Below are 16332 nucleotides of genomic sequence, written 5' to 3'. Positions count from 1 at the left end.
TTAAGAGCAAGTTCCCATAATGAGAAGGGAAATGAACTAGGCCCTCACATAGACTCACCCTTTTTAGACATTTCCAGGCAGAGTCGACTGACTTACATTCACACACTACACAAAGCCATAATTCCTATTTCTGTAAAAACCTTTTGTGAAACCTTAAAACATGCTCTCACCTAAATATTTGAAGGCTTTACTGTTTTCACACAAGCACACTTGCACAGCTTGATTACAATGAACAGACATTGCATATCTTCTTCATGTCAAGACTATACACACACGTGTACAGATATAACACACACACACACACACACACACACACACACACACACACACACACACACACACACACACACACACACACACACACACACACACACACACACACACACACACACACACACACACACACACACACACACACACACACACACACACACACACACACACACACACACACACACAGCCATGGTGTGTACCTCTCCGGGGCTGCTGGAGATCGTGACCCCATTCTCATTGGGGATGTTACTGGAGCTGTTGTTTGGGGAACTGGGACCTGAACCTGGTGCACTATTACATGCAGACTCTAAAATAAACAAAACAGAAATTAAATCCATTAAATCAGATTTTACACGACGAATTCTGATTACAGTTCTAATTCTCCAAACCTCCTTAAAGTAATTGATTTAAATAACTAATTTATGACATCATTTCGAACAATGCAATCTCAACGTAGCGTGACATTTTGTGCCTGAGAGCTCTGGAGGGAAAACCTTCTGTGATAAGATTTGTGGATATTCTTCATTGGCCTAATCATGACACCACCAAATGACATTTAATACAAGAGGATCCTCACCGGCCACGTCTAAGGAACGCTTCTTGGCAGAAGTGATGGCTCCATCTTTCCTGCGGAGCAGAGGGCTGCTGCGACGCTCTGTCACCTTCTGCTTTAGCCGCGAACGAAGCTTCAGGTTGGGCTCAGAAGCTGAGGAGACACAAATGGGAATAGACTTAACAAACTAGCGTTAAAACAAATCCTTCAACTCACCCTTTATTGAGAAAAGCTTCATTTGGCAGTATGAATTAAAACAACCAAAACCCATCTCTGTAGGAAAAAAAAAAAAAAACGTTGGATTTTCACAGAACACGTTAGTGTTGGTCTTTAAAAAGAAATGAACGTGTTGTCAATATCTGTATTTGCTTGTTGCACCCGGTGTATCGCCCATGAAGCAGATCACTAATAGGAGACAGAGCTGAGCTGTTGCCAGGGTTAAGTGTTAGCTTTCCAATCGAGCCAATAATTCCAGAAATATTAATATGCTACAGCCCAAATTAGCCTCATAAATGCTTTAAAAAAAAAATAAAAAATGACAGAGTCTCTTGAAACTGCTACTCTGGCATTCAGAACTGTGGTGGATTGCTGGGTCGCACAAGCGGGAGCTTGTTCATTGGCACGAAGCGGTGCTAATGAGCTCGCCCCTATAGGCCGCACTGTATGCGCTGGCCGACAGATTCGGGAGCCGAGGTTAGCTGTCATCATGTGACAGTGGGAAGCGCTGCAGCAACAGGGGGAGCAGCCAACTGGCAGCTTTCTTGACCCCGTGCTTAATGATGCTGCCTCGACGTTCTACTAATGAACACTTGCTTGTTTTCTACATAATTTCAACCACACACACACACAAAAAAAGCAAACCAAAAAAATGAAACAAAACAAAAAAAAACAATTAAAAACTGGCTGTGTGAATCTTCACGTGTTTGCGTGCATTCGGTAGATGTGTGCCTGCTCCTATATTTATTTGGGCTTTTCCTGTAAACAGATGCTCCTGCTCAGGGTTTGCTGGGTATGAAGGAGCTCCATCCGTGTGAGCTCCATGCATGCAGGATGGACGACAAGCATGCATGCAGGATATTCGGAGTTTTGTCATGACAGAGCCCGGCCTGCTAGTGTCTATCTCTATCACTCTGTACCAAACACAGACACTTCTATTCCATCCTCTACTGGATTCCTTCCGTTCAATTAGTTAAAACTGGACAGCTGACCAACTGTTGACCCTATGCTCGTCCGATGAACTTGAATCAAGACAAGCCATGCTATGTCCATGAGCCTCAGGGAAGGAGGTGGGGCTTTTTCATACAGCCAAGTGGAAGCAAAATATTCTTATTTGCATACCGTAGTGGCTTTATCCTGTTTTAAAAGACTTATTCTGGGCCATTAGGAACCCTCCGGCCACTGACATGCCAATCAACGCGGGGCAAAGCGCAAAATTTTAATGCACTTCAAAGAGGTGCGAGATCTCATTATGCCTCCCGGTCAGTGGGGACGAGATATCGTGAATCTATAATGCCTGAGCACTTTTTCAAGTGCACTCTCAATTTTAAGGGGAAACAATACTGCTGAACTTCTGAAACTCAATTATTTAAAAAAGACCTACTTCTAAGTGGAGGGCACTCTTGTGAAGTCTTTGTTAAGAGGGACGGGGTGGGTCAGGATGAAATGCCATGCATTAGTTGGACTGGAGGAGACCGCGATGATGAGAGAAGGAGCACGGAGCATAAAAGCTTCATTTTAGTCTGCTGGATTGTAATTGTTTGACATTTTACCATTATGAGAACCACAGTACTGTCAGATTTATTGTAAAACACTAGTTGAAAATCGGATTTCCCCTCTTAAAATGATCCATCATTCTTTAAAGCATAAAGAGCTCTAGTTGTTTCAGCATGTGGCTGACGTGGCGGGGGAGTATCCCGTTGCCAATCAGTGAGTCTCTGGCTGCTATTAAAGTCTGCACAGACTCATGCAATATAAATACAAGAAGGTTTTCCCACAGAGAACACTGTCAAACAAGACTGTAAAGACAGAGACAGTTTTATATTTGGTGTTTTGGTAGCCATTGTTCATATACGAGTGAGACTGTGTTTTAATTTGTTGGCTTATGGCTAGATATTGTGTTTTGTATTGCCACAATGACCTTGGCTTGTGACCACAGCAATCTAATCAGATATTCCCAATTTTGATATTGAGGGATAATGGCAAACGACCTCTTGGGACTTTTTCTGTGTCCTAGCATTAAAAAGAATGGGAAGGCTAGACCAACAAACAACGAGTTTAAAAATATAAAGCCTTCAACCTATGTCCGTCACTGGGCATTTATATCTATGTTTGCTTTTAAGCTTTGTGGTTACAGTACAATGTTACAAATAAAGCATTTGGTCAATGGGGGCTTTGTTTGTATTTCATACTAATCGTCTCTCCTTATGAAGCTACAATAACCCTAACTAACGCTATAATCTACTGCATCTCACAGATCCTCTGAACGAAGCCCACAGAGAGAGTAAAAGGAAGGGCTCTTCAAGCTTGTGTGCCAGTATCCTAAATGAATAAGTAGAAAAGACTTTGTTTACAAGTATACTGCTGAGAGAAACTGGCAGATCAGAAGGGTGGACCCGTGACAGTGACGGAGACGGAGAGGGAGGGTGAAGTCGGGCCGTGTGTTTGAGGGGGCATCGGTCACCGTGGGGGTGTTCACCTCAGGACACAGTGACTTTGAAGGGTGTTAATGCCGACTGGGCAAAAGCACGCCAGCGTGCACACGTGCGAACACACTCGCTGCAGAGGGCCCAGACAGGCTTTACTGCTGATGCCGGCGTTTTACTGGAGCCCTTCCTCACTCCTTCACCTCTAGCCGTCTCCTCCTCCTCCTCCTCCTCTCTCTCACTGCCTCCGATTCTACACCTCACTAGAACCTCATGTTATTGATCTGCTTTACAACAGGGATGACCCCCAAAAAAGTATATTTTCTCAAACATTTACAGGTTGAGTTTCTTTTAAAGTTTATGTCAGCTCTTCTTCAGTAGTCTTTTAGATGTAATTGAATTAGCAGGTCATTTTTTTCAGCCCAATGACCCGATGAATTACACATCTAAAAACATTGGTCAATTGTTCTGCCTCAAGATCACCATCGCGAGATTGAGGCTAAACGTGTGCATGAGTGCCGTTTAATATTTCAACAGGGAGTTCACAGGGAAACTCGTCCCTCTGCTACAAAACATATCGATCAGGTGCTCATCTGTTTTGACAGATAGGAGTCCCGAGCTGGGGGAAGCCGCGGGGTCCTGCCAAGAAGAGGAGAGAGAGGATGGGAGATTTATAGGAATCAATAGCGGCCGTTCGGTGAAGCTCATCAACAGAGCTTCCGAGAAACATCATATGTGGATAATACATTAGATGAACAGATAGGATGGACAGAAAGAGCCAGATGGACACATGGACAAACAGATTTGCCTCGTTTACGTCTTTTCCGAAGTCGTTCAAATTTTACGGACACGACAACTACATCCATCAAAAAATTGTGAAAACCATCTTTTCACTGTGCTTTTAAAACAGATGAGCACAGAAAAGACCAAAAGGTTGAGATTCCTCCCTCTGATGGGACAACTAATGAAGCCTTCTCATGGAGGCGACACGAGAATGTGAAAATCCGTCACGTCCATTTACTGATTGTTGTAATAAGCGAGTGGTATCAGAGTAAGGTGGGTGGAAGATCAGATGGGGATTTTTTTTATTTTTTTTTTTACATTGCAGCTATTTAACTGCCACTTATAACATACCACAACAACCAGAGAGTGCACCTGCACACCCAATTTAAATTCCATCAGCATTGCAAACAACAAAACAGGCTCTGACATTAACTGTAGGAAATGCCAGGCTTTTAACAGTTCATTTTAGCTTTATATCTGGAGGTAATAAGTGTTTACCAACAGTCAGTGGAATTAAGTGGCCCTGTTTTGACAATCTAAAGCCCGGGGTGAATCTGCATGCAAAGTTTGATGTTTGTATTAAAGTCATAGTACCCGTCTTGTTTAAAATTCTATAAATTTTTTCTGGTGCAAAGTCAAGTAAAACAATCATATGTTCATCGAGCATTCTATCAGGCATGTAACTGCTGCTGTGAGGATTGCGAAGCCAAGGCATAGAAAACTTTTTCCAATAAAAAGACTGCTTATGTTTGACAGCTCACCACTGAAGTAAAAATTGAAATAGTGAAGATTATCTTGGTCTTCTAGGCCTATAAATAAATAATGACATTTCGTCTGCTCAGTGCAAAAATGGGCAGTGTCTCACTTTAGAGACAATGTACTGAGATGATGTAACAGGTATTTCATAAACTCTTAGGGGAAACGTCTGCAACATGATCAAAGCAACAAATCCAAAATTCATACCAACACTTTCAGTCAAACCCTCAAGCGTCGAGTCTGTGCATCTTAATGGGCTCCGTGTTCTCATAACGATGCATCATTAATTCACAAATTGCTTTCAATTAGTTGACCGATGACCAAAACACTTGGATTGCACTCTATGGCAGGAATAGTACACTTTGATCAGGGTGGACGGAACAAACGTTTCATTGTCTCTACCATTCAAATTGTAATTAATCATTTTAACAATGAATAAGAATTGGAGCTACTAACCAATAAATGGCTCGTACATGCATCGTCATTCCCACTTTAAAATGCATTTAGTTTTATTATATTTGAGGAATAATTGCAATTGATATTGAGGTATAATATAATAATTGTATCACCATTGTTTATAAATAATTCCACCAGTTGCCCAGGTCTGTTATAGTGTCCTCAACATTAAAAAACAAAAAAGAAAAATAAACTCGGGTCAAAAGAAGACTTATGGAGACAATTTTTTTTAACTCCACTTCCTACAATTCTGAATGGTAAAATGTACAGTGACCATAATGTGAGAATGGTGAAGGCCAGATATCCAGCATGGGAGTAGTTCAGTGCCAAGTGTGGTATGGGAATGTCTGTGTGTGAAAGCAGGAGGAAGAATTACAGGGTCAGCTTGACAAGTCTTCCTCTGTCATGATGGCCTTACAGACTTCCTGCCACAGTATTCAAAGTGGCCCTCTGTGTCCTTAGAGCCACGATCACAAAGCCCCTTAAGACTTGGACAATGACTCCCTGTTGTTATATACTGTGTGCCTGGACTTGCTGGACAGCAAAAGAATTTTAAATGTACATTTATAATTCACAGATGCATGACCAAAGTGGATAAAACGTGTCATTGACGACAGCTTCAGTCGTCAGAGACTGCGATGACCACCATCAGTGTCACTCACTTCCTGTTGAAGTGGGCTCATATCTCTGTCATCCAGTCTTATCCGATCTGTGTCTAACAGTATTGGCACAAGAGTTCCTCAACAGCTGTATGCACATCAGTGTGCCTAATCTACATTGTGAGAACCTAAACCTACTAACATATTGAAGACATGTATGAAACATGGTTACAAAAACTGCATCCCCATGATATAAAACTTTTATTTATTCTTGAAAACTTGCATTTTACAAGGACATTTGAGGTTGGACTAAGAGTATAGTAAAACCAGTAGTTATGATGAAGGTGAATATGCTAAATATGTATGAATTTAAAGTCCATGGAGTTGATAACTCTCTGAATGTGTCTCTTTCTGATATCATAGCGGACATATACCTGGTGGGCACTTATGTAAGGACAATAAATTAGGCAACAATGAGGTCTTTCGGACCAGTTAGGTTTAGGGAACAGGTTAGAATGAGGAAAGTTGTATTCATTTTAGAGTCTCATGTAATTCATGAGGAAATAAATGTACCATGAGTTGTTAAGTATGTGTGTCCCCATAACTTTGTGATTGTATGTTTGTTTGTATTACATCTGAAGGGGCTTGTGAAATCTTTAATCCTGGTTCGAAATGCATGTTTTTCCATGCAAACATGTTCTGCACTTCCCAGCAGGTCGGACACTGGTACTGCAATCACGTCTCTCCACACATAATATGGTCAGTATCCAGCATTGCTAGTCTAATATTATGCCAATTCGGTTCTCATAATGAGACTTTTACACACTTCAGAAAGGGTGAGCTTTGCAAGGCATGATTTAAAACGTGATTTCCACAAGATATAGAGACCTATAACATGCGCATAGTTAGTATTTCTTTTGGCCCTCTCCTCAGAACTTATATAAATATAATTAAAAAGGCCCTCTCCCAACAAATGCATTATTCCACAGAAGTGTATTGAGGTAACTGAGTCACATGTCTCGCATCAGTAAAAACTATCCATTTGTAAACTATGGACAGTTCTCAAGAGAAAAAATTCCTGTCTTACATCTGAGTGTACATCTGAAAGTTGAGACTCGCAGTCTGAGATTTTGTGCCAGGAAAAATCCTTCCTGCCGCCAGCTCGCGGCAGGTGGGCAGGAGTGCAGAGTACACGGAGTTTGGCCTCCAGCTGTGAAAGCAGCCAGCGATATGGCCAAAGCAGCTGCTGACGCTAAGTGAATAATCACGGTTTGGCCATCCACAGTGTGGACAGATGGACACAGTGTATTTCATTCAGATCGCAGGAAGTGTGATTGCACATGCCTGCTGGGACACCTCACGAAGGTAGTCAAGAGTTGTTTTGTTGAACAGAATGAGCTATGACGTCCGTGAAGAGGTGTGACTGAATGTGTTAATCAATATCTGGATGAATGGATTGAAATAGCAGAGCAGCCAACAAACTCTATGAGAGAAAACAATCTCGCAACAAAAGTACTGTAAATGCCATTCATGCCACACATTATCTCATGCATTTACTGTAAAACCTTCAAACCTGGCACACTTATTTTGGTTTTATGCTCTTATGTCTTCATGTTAGGCTAACATAAACAGAAGCTAAATATAATAAATAACACTGGAATCAATCAAAACCTGGCCTAACCCTATTATATACGAGGTGCGGAGGCACCAAGTGCAATGCCAGCATTTTAAACTGAAGCAGCTGTATAAACATAGAAACTACTTGCACCCATGTTTGCAGCTGCAGGCATGTTGGTTTTAACATGAGGCCAGGTCAGATACATTAGCGGTGTATTGCTATCTTGAAACAATGGAAGGCTAATGACTTATTGAAATAGGTTTTTATGCCAATGAATGGAAAAGTATTTCTCCGTATTATTCCAGGCAAAATGTACCACGCACCAATAAAGATGAGTGGCTAATTTGTTAAATAACTGCAGCATCTGAAAGTGGCATTAAATACTGCAGCCAAAATGGGTGCCAGCAAAGCGAACAACCTCCCGATCTGCTAATTAATTCCCCAACCAGAGCAGGGGTCACTATCAGATGACCTGGTAGAGTTTTCGTCCCTTCTGATCTTTCACCCATTCACAGTTTATATGAGCAGCTGTTCACTGAGCTGGAACGCCCCCTCTGAACAGATCAGCTTCCTTACTCACTGCTAGTCAAATCCATAATCATAACACGCATCATAGGTTGCAGAAAGATTCTTGAAAAGGAAAGGGTATGGCACGCTCATTGACCGACTTAAAATCACAGTTGAGACAATTGGGATTAAGAAATCGCTTCCTTTGAGGCACGTTTTGCACTCAAATTCAAGATGAAAATATCAAATGTTTGCTTAGATGAGTCCAGATGCACTATGCCTTGGGCTTTAAATTGCAAGCTTCAGATCAATGTTTTTCCACTTTCCTTTTTCTCCTTGAAACCAACCAGTCTGCCCAGGAAAAAAAAAACAATGCAACTTCCATTTGCCAAGCGTTACAATGAAGTCTTGTTTTCTGGTTTGATATAATCAAATATAATTTTGACAGCATCAAAGCAGACCAAACCAAGCGCCACTTCTTTAAATCTCTAGATCACTCCCGAAGGGGCCACGGACCTCGGGTTGGAAATCAAAGCTTTAACGAATACCTTCAGGGAGAAAGCAAATGTTCCTTCAACTCATGTCAAACTTTCAAATGTTCCACTTTAGAGTGGCTATATTATCTTTCATCCAGCCTCATTAACATCAGAATGACTCACAGGACTGTATCAAAGAACTTTGATATCGTTTCTTTTAAAAGAACATTTTAGGTGCTCCTCGTAATCCTCCGGGGGCTGACTCCATCTTGCCGATTTGAAATCTAATAAGCCAATTTTACTTTCGGTTGCTAAAGCAGAAAAGAGGGACGATTAGTGAACTGCTCTCAAAAGTCAAAGAAGTGGAAGAGTGTGAAAATCAGAAAGTGGTAATATGTCAGCGAAGCCGTCCATTGCCTACCTGTTTTACGGAGGGGGAAGTCGTCTTTTGAGTCGTATGTGCCCAGCATTGGATGGTTGTATGGCGATAATGTTGTTTGTGGAGGCGAGCTCTGGTCCAAAGAGCTGTGCTGTGTTTTTCTACAAAGACAGAATAAACAACAAAAGAAAGATCATTAAATACCGCCATACGTCAAGAAATAGAACATCAAGTGAATCTTTTAAAGTCAGAATAGCTCATCTAACAATGTTTAGTACTAAACCTGATGTTCCCAACGCACACATGCACACATACACACCCACACAAGAGGGAAACAAGCAGCTTCTATCTACCTCTCCAAGGTCAACACTATAAAAGACACAGCAGACAGAGAACCATGTGGGAGGAACGGAGGAAGAAGAAAAGAGTGGATAAAGAGTAGCGACAAAGCCAAAAAATGCTGAGAGCATCTTTTGTCTTTTTCACCTGAGGAGAGACCCGGGTCTGGTCTCCTCTCTGGAGGGAGGTCAGAAAATCAAACGATAAGTGGAGGAACTAGGAGAGAGATGCAAAACAAGAAAGAGGGAAGACAAGAAGAAGGCCAACAGGTAGAATAGGAAATCATAATGAAGGTAATAAGAAGACACCACCACTGCCTTTGGCTTGTTTTATTACTGTCTGCAGTGGCAGGAGCGTTTTCACTGCTGAAAACCTCTTCAAATATTTAAAGCACGGAAAAGGTACTGTTGCCTTCTTTTCTCTCTATGCCCACTTCAAACACACGCCTCAAAGCAGATCAGCTGTCAATCACAAACAACAAACACTGCTGATAAAAAAAGCATCCCGTCTTCATTATTTTTCTTTTCCTCTGTAGTTTTTCCTAAGAAAGCCATAATGCTGACGGGTACACAAAGAAACATCAATGACAGACACCCACACAACAGGGGTTTGTAACACAACGGGGTTTCGTCATGTTTGCAAAGCCACGATGATGAGGGGACTTTTATGTCACTCATCACCGGCTTTCATGTCTGATATTCATCTTCGGCGGAGCGAAGACTCAACGTCTCATAACTCGGAAAAAACAAGATTCGCTGATATCCGATAGCTTCTACTTTCAAAGATACTAAATACACAAAGTGTTAAGAGGTTCATTCATCTTTAAAATCTTCATTAATTTCAACACATTGAAATGAAAAACATGAAATTATACATTGTGAATAACGGAAAAAATAATTGCATTGATGATTTGGATTGCTAAGCACATTAACTATACTTTTTGTAAGTTGAGTGGACTATCAATTGTTTCATCTAAAAGTGATGTCTTTCTTACTAAAATGAAAAATAGATATTATAGATGTACGACCCTTTCTGTCTAAAATAATATGCACACAATCAATGCTCACTATGCTCAATGCATAATGCTCAATGCTCACAATGCTCACTTACATTGAAGAAAAAGTGTCCACCAGTCTGATATTGACAAATCCTCATTAATTACCCATCAAACAGTCTTGTAATCCCTAAGACTCCAAACAAATTGGAGTAGATTATTGTGCGAATCAAGCTGAAGCTTCAACAGAACAGCTTGAAAGTGTGTCCATTGTCCATCTACATGTGCATGTGCAAAAGAACGATTTAAAGATATAGAAGGTTTCACCTTGTGAGCAGTCTTCAAAAAGTGTTTTTCAGTGGAGCCGTGCACCGTTATCATGTAAATGGACAACCAAAATGGGACTGAAAGTTTTCAGTTTTCACTTGAGATTGTTGTCCTTTAAACAAGGCCTCAATCAAAGTTAAAAACGGGTCTTACAATCACTTGGCTATACACAAATCCTTCTCATACAAATTCTAAGTAAAACATTCTCACTGTCAGACAACAAAAATGTGGTTTCCGAAGCTGTAAACAAAAGTATCTTCTCATGTGAAATGACCATACTAGTATTAGAAATGACCCCTAAGGCTTGGCACCAATGCCGATGTGAGTTCATGAATGGTTTAGAGAATTTGTGATCATTCAAAGTGGCCGTTCTCGCAAAGACAAAAGAAAAAGTCGATTTCAATCATTCAGTTGACGACTGAAGACATTAAGGTGAGATACGCTTGTATTTCCTCTGTGCAAAGCATCTCAGTGGTATATATAGCTTCAAAATTTCAACAATAATGTTCATTGTTGAGCCAAATAACTAGGTTTTTGAAGTACTTTGGGATATGAATTACGGTATGAAGCAAAAACAGTTTTATTGGAGTCCTGTGCATTTTAATCCAGGCAGTAGGCAGCAGTGCAGCAGAGGGAGGGGGGGGGACACTCACCCATACCAGTAGCGGGGGTCACTGGGCAGACAGTGGTTAAGGTTTCGCTGAGCCAGCGCTTTCTTCTTGTTGAGGACAAATTCCTGAAGTCGCATCTTTACCTCTGTGCTGGCGACTGCACCTACACAGAGACACACAGGCCCGGAGAAGAGTAAACAAAGGGAAGTGCACTTCTTCCAGACAACTCTACTCAAACACCGACACACTCATACACCCGTAGGCCTTTTCCCCTACATATAAACATCTTTCATTATTGCGTTTCTTTGGGAGATTGTGCCTCGGAGCTTCCGATCTATTGTACCTGGAGCCTCCGCCGTTGACACTAACATGAAGATTATAACAGTATCCATCCATACTTTGACAGATAATGGGTTCGCACAACAAGCAGGGAGCACAATCTTGCGTCAGTTTCATTGAAATTCCACGGAGACGAAAGCGGCGCCGTGTAATTCGCCTCGAAGACGCACATCAGGAGTTTCACTCAGCTCCCGGTCTCGGCTCAATTACCAGCCTCCCCTCACAGCTACAAACAAATTGTCCAGGGACGAAAGATGGGGATGAGTGAGAGAGAGGAAGCAAAGACTCGGAGAAAAACACGAGGAACAGGGCACGGTGTGCAACAAAGGTGACTACACAGCCCAGAAAGAAAAAAAAAGAAGGTGTTTTGAGAAAAGAAGACAAACAGCAAAGGTGTGGTATCATTAGAAAGTGACAGAAAGAGCGTGAACAGGTGATGTGTCAAGCTTGGAAGCGGAGTGATAAACTCCAGTGACACAGGAGTAAATGTATGTTGCCTAAATGGAAGTGCTGACGTCCCAATATGTCCGCTTTGCCACTGAAGCAAATTGGCTTTTATGAGGCTGCTTTCAATGCAATTTAGGGAAATACTTAACAAAGCATCCTCTGTTTACCACCCCAATCCTTTTTCCATAGACGTCAGACTGTAGGCTCACTTTTCCCAGTGTTGGATTATTGAGGGAAAAAAACAAAACTTTGCAAGCTTGCTCTTATGCCGTAACATTATGACCACTGTTCCAATTTTTAGATTCGGTTTAGAAGTCGCAGCCCTTTATGTGCCAAATTATGAAGTGTTGTGCAGAAACATCTGCAGTAGTTTCAGCTACAGTAGCTCATATGTTGGATCAGACCACAAATGCAAGCTTTCACTCCCAAGTACAGCAATGACACTCGGCCATTCATGACCTCATCAGAGATTGACAGTGTTATTCCCGTCACCTCTATGAGCATCAATGTGAGCTTGGAATTACTCAATCGAGCATACTAAGTAATAAAACACTTTCGACGCATTAAAGAAGCTACAAACTGTGCAACTTTGTAAAAAGAGCGACACAACAATGACAACTCTTGCAAACAAAGCCAGCCTGAGATAATATGGTGAAAATTTAAAGGATGCTTGTCACTTGAACGACACCCAAATATTGGTTTGAAAATAATACACAAGACTGCTTCAATATTTTCAATTTCCTCAGCTTACTGTTCAATTCCAAGCACATAAATGCAAACACAGCGTGTCTGCACTGTTTTTTTAATTTCACCAATGAAACTTTTGATTGCACTGGCAGCGTAGGTTCATATCAGTGTAATTCTTGTTTTTGATTAGTCCTCAATGGCAGTATCATCTGACACTGTGTTGTTATTTTTTTTTCATTTTATACCAGACTTTACTTGATCCATGTTGCAGGGTGCAGCATGTAATACATTTATAGGTTTGATAAAATCCAAAGGTTCATCACAGAAATCAGAAGATAAGCATTAAAAACTGTATCCAAATCATGAAGGTTTTTATGTTCCTATTAAAAATGTGTGCAAATCCACACTTGCATAATAAGAAGAGATGTGTTTTTTACATTACAAGGGAGAGCTCAAGTTCTTAATTCAGTGGGTAAAAAATTTGCATCATCTATTGTTGAAGAAAGATGAATTAAAAATAATGGTCTTTTTTGAAAACAAGGAAAAGAGCCGCTATTGTTTTGCTAAGAGACATTTTTTATTTCTCTAGAGTCAAACAACAAGAAGCAGATGAGCACATGGTTTGAAACCACAGAAGTGTCTTTAGTTTTATCTGTCACTTTATATCAAAGGTCATTTTTAACCATCAGTAAATTTGTATTAATTAGCTAATTAGTTGCCTCCAGCCAGTGTGAACAACTGACCAACTCCTAATGACCAGTAATATCACACTGGTTTTCAATTTTTAAAGGCTGCAAACCAAAAATCTGCTATTTCTCATTTTCTAAAACATCAATGCTGATCTCGATTCGGGGGAGCATCTTGTCCTGGTTTTTAGCGACATAAAACAACACATTTTTTCAACCTCAAACTGGGCAAAACATCAGGCTGCCTCAAGCTCTCTGTGGTCTCCTCCATAGGGTCTTGCACCGCAGCTTGGGAACCACCATCATTAGACATAATACAGATTTAATCACATAATTTTTGCATTACTAGCATTACATCAGACTGGATTCTAAACAAATGAGCCTTCTTTTGGCAGCTCTACAAATCTACCGCACAACCAACGCAACAATCAGTGCACCTGGCTCTTTAGTTATTCGAACATGGACTCTGGCATACCCAAAAGTACCGAAGGCATGAAGCAATAAAATCTGTCCCCTTAGGAAAAAAAAAAAAAAACCAATTATTTTCAAATCATCCTTCGGTGATTCAACAATGAGCATTAAGAAAGAAAACAAAATGATTGGCCTTGTTTTCATTCTGCATCTACGCGACAGCGGGACACCGTCTCTGCTCCTCTGACCCTGTTCTTGGCCGCCTGCTCCTGATTACGCCTGCGGTGAGTGCGAGAGGTCAGTCTGCTCCCGGCTGCTGTGCCGTAACGACAGGCGCCGAGACAAGAGGAGGTGAGGCGGGCCAAGTCTCTGTGACACCCGCTGTGGTAACAATGACAGGGCTTCAGCCCAGGTACAACAGATGTTGGCAGCGCACAAGACATGAAGTGATGTGGTCTGTCAATCACGACAGCTTCATTTTGGTTTTTTTTTTAAGAGATGGCTGAATTACAGGAGAGCACATCCACCGACCTTTTTGATTTGTACTGCTAATTTAGTACAATTTAGTACGCTAAATTGTAATACTGCACGACTTAACAATTCACTGTGGTCATACTCAATGTATATTATGAACGCATCATGATTTTTGACACGCCATTAGTGTAGGAACTTCAAAAAAGCATGGTGTAAAAAAAAAAAAAGGGTTTGGGTTAGGCTCACTTTTGGGACTGTGTTTAGTTCATAATGAGGTTGCATTGTGTGAAATGTTTCTGTTCAAGTAGGGAAATCTCATACATAGTTAAAATATAAGAAGTATTGAGTTTAACTCATTTAACTCGACAAGATGGAATCAAGTTTACCAAATTTCATCCAGTGTTACTCGTTGAGGGAATATTTAAAAATACAACAATTCTTCAAGCAGATCTCCAATCAGCTGCCTTTATAGTTCAAGATATGTGAAATTCCAACACTATTTCCTCATCAGAAACCACCCTAAAACTCACAGAAATGTCATAACCTTTTACTGGTTTTTTTCAATACTTCCAGTCTTTTTCATTCATTGTTTTGCTCAAGTACTGCCTACTTGTTCAATCTGCCCTCGGGAATCAACAGAGCCTTTGGACTTCCACCGATGGAGACAATAGATACAGGAACACGTGAAAAGACTCTCTCAACATCTCCACTACTCACTCTCTTGTCCCCTCTCCTTGTGTTTGAGCTGCTGAAGTTTGTGTTCCCGCTGCTGCTTCTCCAGCTGCTGCTTCTCCAGCTGCTGCTCCATCTTCCTGTGATGCTCCAGCAGCTCTTGCTGGTGCTTGAGCGCCAGCAAATCCTGTTGGTGCTAAACGAGAGAGAAGGATAGTGATAAAGACGGGAAGTGATGCTGAATTAAAAAAAAAAAAAAAAAAAAAAGTGTTGCATGTCCAAGAATAATAAACTCTGTGTGGACTGTTTCAACAGGGTGCTGCCACGGCTCACTGCGAGCGATAAATGATTTTGAATCTAGCTTTTCTAAACCATGACATCACCAGGCTGGAGTGCAATAATAATCTAGAGGCTGAGCAGATTGGACGCCACACATCAGAGTTATTTTCAGCCAAAACCGATCATCATTGTTGGCTTGCTTTGCGGTCGCAGCAACACCCGAGTGAGGCTTTTTAGCAGAGCGAGCTGCATTCAAAATTCTCACACACACACACACACACACACACACACACAAGGTTTACTGGGGCCAAGGTTCCCATGGAGATAACTAAGCAGCAGAATCCTGCCACCAGATCAAATTACAGCACCATACACGCTTAAATGTACACATGCACTTGTTTCCTTCTGTCCTTCACAGTGTGCAATTCTGCTGAGCACAGTTCTGCAGCGGCTGTATCCAAGGAAGAACTGCCTCCTCTCCCCCTTCCCCTCTACTCGGAGGAGAGGAGGCTTTCACTACCCTCTCCCGCCACCGCCTCACCTTGATATGTTCCTGCAGCTGGACTTCATGTTGTCGTGACAGCTGCTCGTGCTGCCTCTGAAACTCTGCGATCAGGAGCTGCCGCTGAAGCTGCTGCTTGTGTTTAAGAGCCACCAGCTCCTGCTGCAGGTGCTGCTCTGGGGGGTCTGAAGGGAAGGTTTAAAAAAAAATAAAAAGAAGAAGAAGCCATCACTCATCCACAGTCCCAATAATCAGACTCCCGCAGGATGGCACAGCAATGACCGTCACTTACCAACAGATGACTGTTGTGAAATTATGAAGAAACACCATTATTGTATCTTGTCTTTAGCCTGCTCAATGACACAACTACTTTTTTTCTGGAGGATGCCCTTATTATTCCTGAATCTCAGTTCTCCTGACGTTAACAAAGTAACATTATCAGCCCACACGTACAGTATCTGATAATATTTTCCTCAAATTAGCTTTCCTTTGTGACAGCTTCTTGCCGTCTGAATATTTGTA

The 16332-nt window shown here is 41.4% G+C and overlaps 1 protein-coding gene across 2 annotated transcripts in view; it reads right to left on the bottom strand.

Annotated features, from left to right (window-relative positions):
* hdac4 (histone deacetylase 4) overlaps positions 1–16332 on the bottom strand; it is a 90925-nt gene that overhangs the window by 46249 nt on the left and 28344 nt on the right. For both annotated transcript variants that reach the window (XM_080497653.1, XM_080497652.1), the window contains exons 3-8: positions 15850–15995; positions 15075–15225; positions 11356–11476; positions 9085–9203; positions 851–979; positions 474–580 (exon numbers count right to left, since the gene is read on the bottom strand). In XM_080497653.1, the coding sequence (XP_080353779.1) occupies positions 474–580; positions 851–979; positions 9085–9203; positions 11356–11476; positions 15075–15225; positions 15850–15995 (773 nt within the window). The remainder of the gene's footprint in view (positions 1–473; positions 581–850; positions 980–9084; positions 9204–11355; positions 11477–15074; positions 15226–15849; positions 15996–16332) is intronic.

The sequence above is a fragment of the Blennius ocellaris genome (assembly GCF_963422515.1).
Source record: "Blennius ocellaris genome assembly, chromosome: 6".
Lineage (NCBI taxonomy): Eukaryota > Metazoa > Chordata > Actinopteri > Blenniiformes > Blenniidae > Blennius > Blennius ocellaris.
This window is presented reverse-complemented; position numbering and strand designations above follow the sequence as displayed.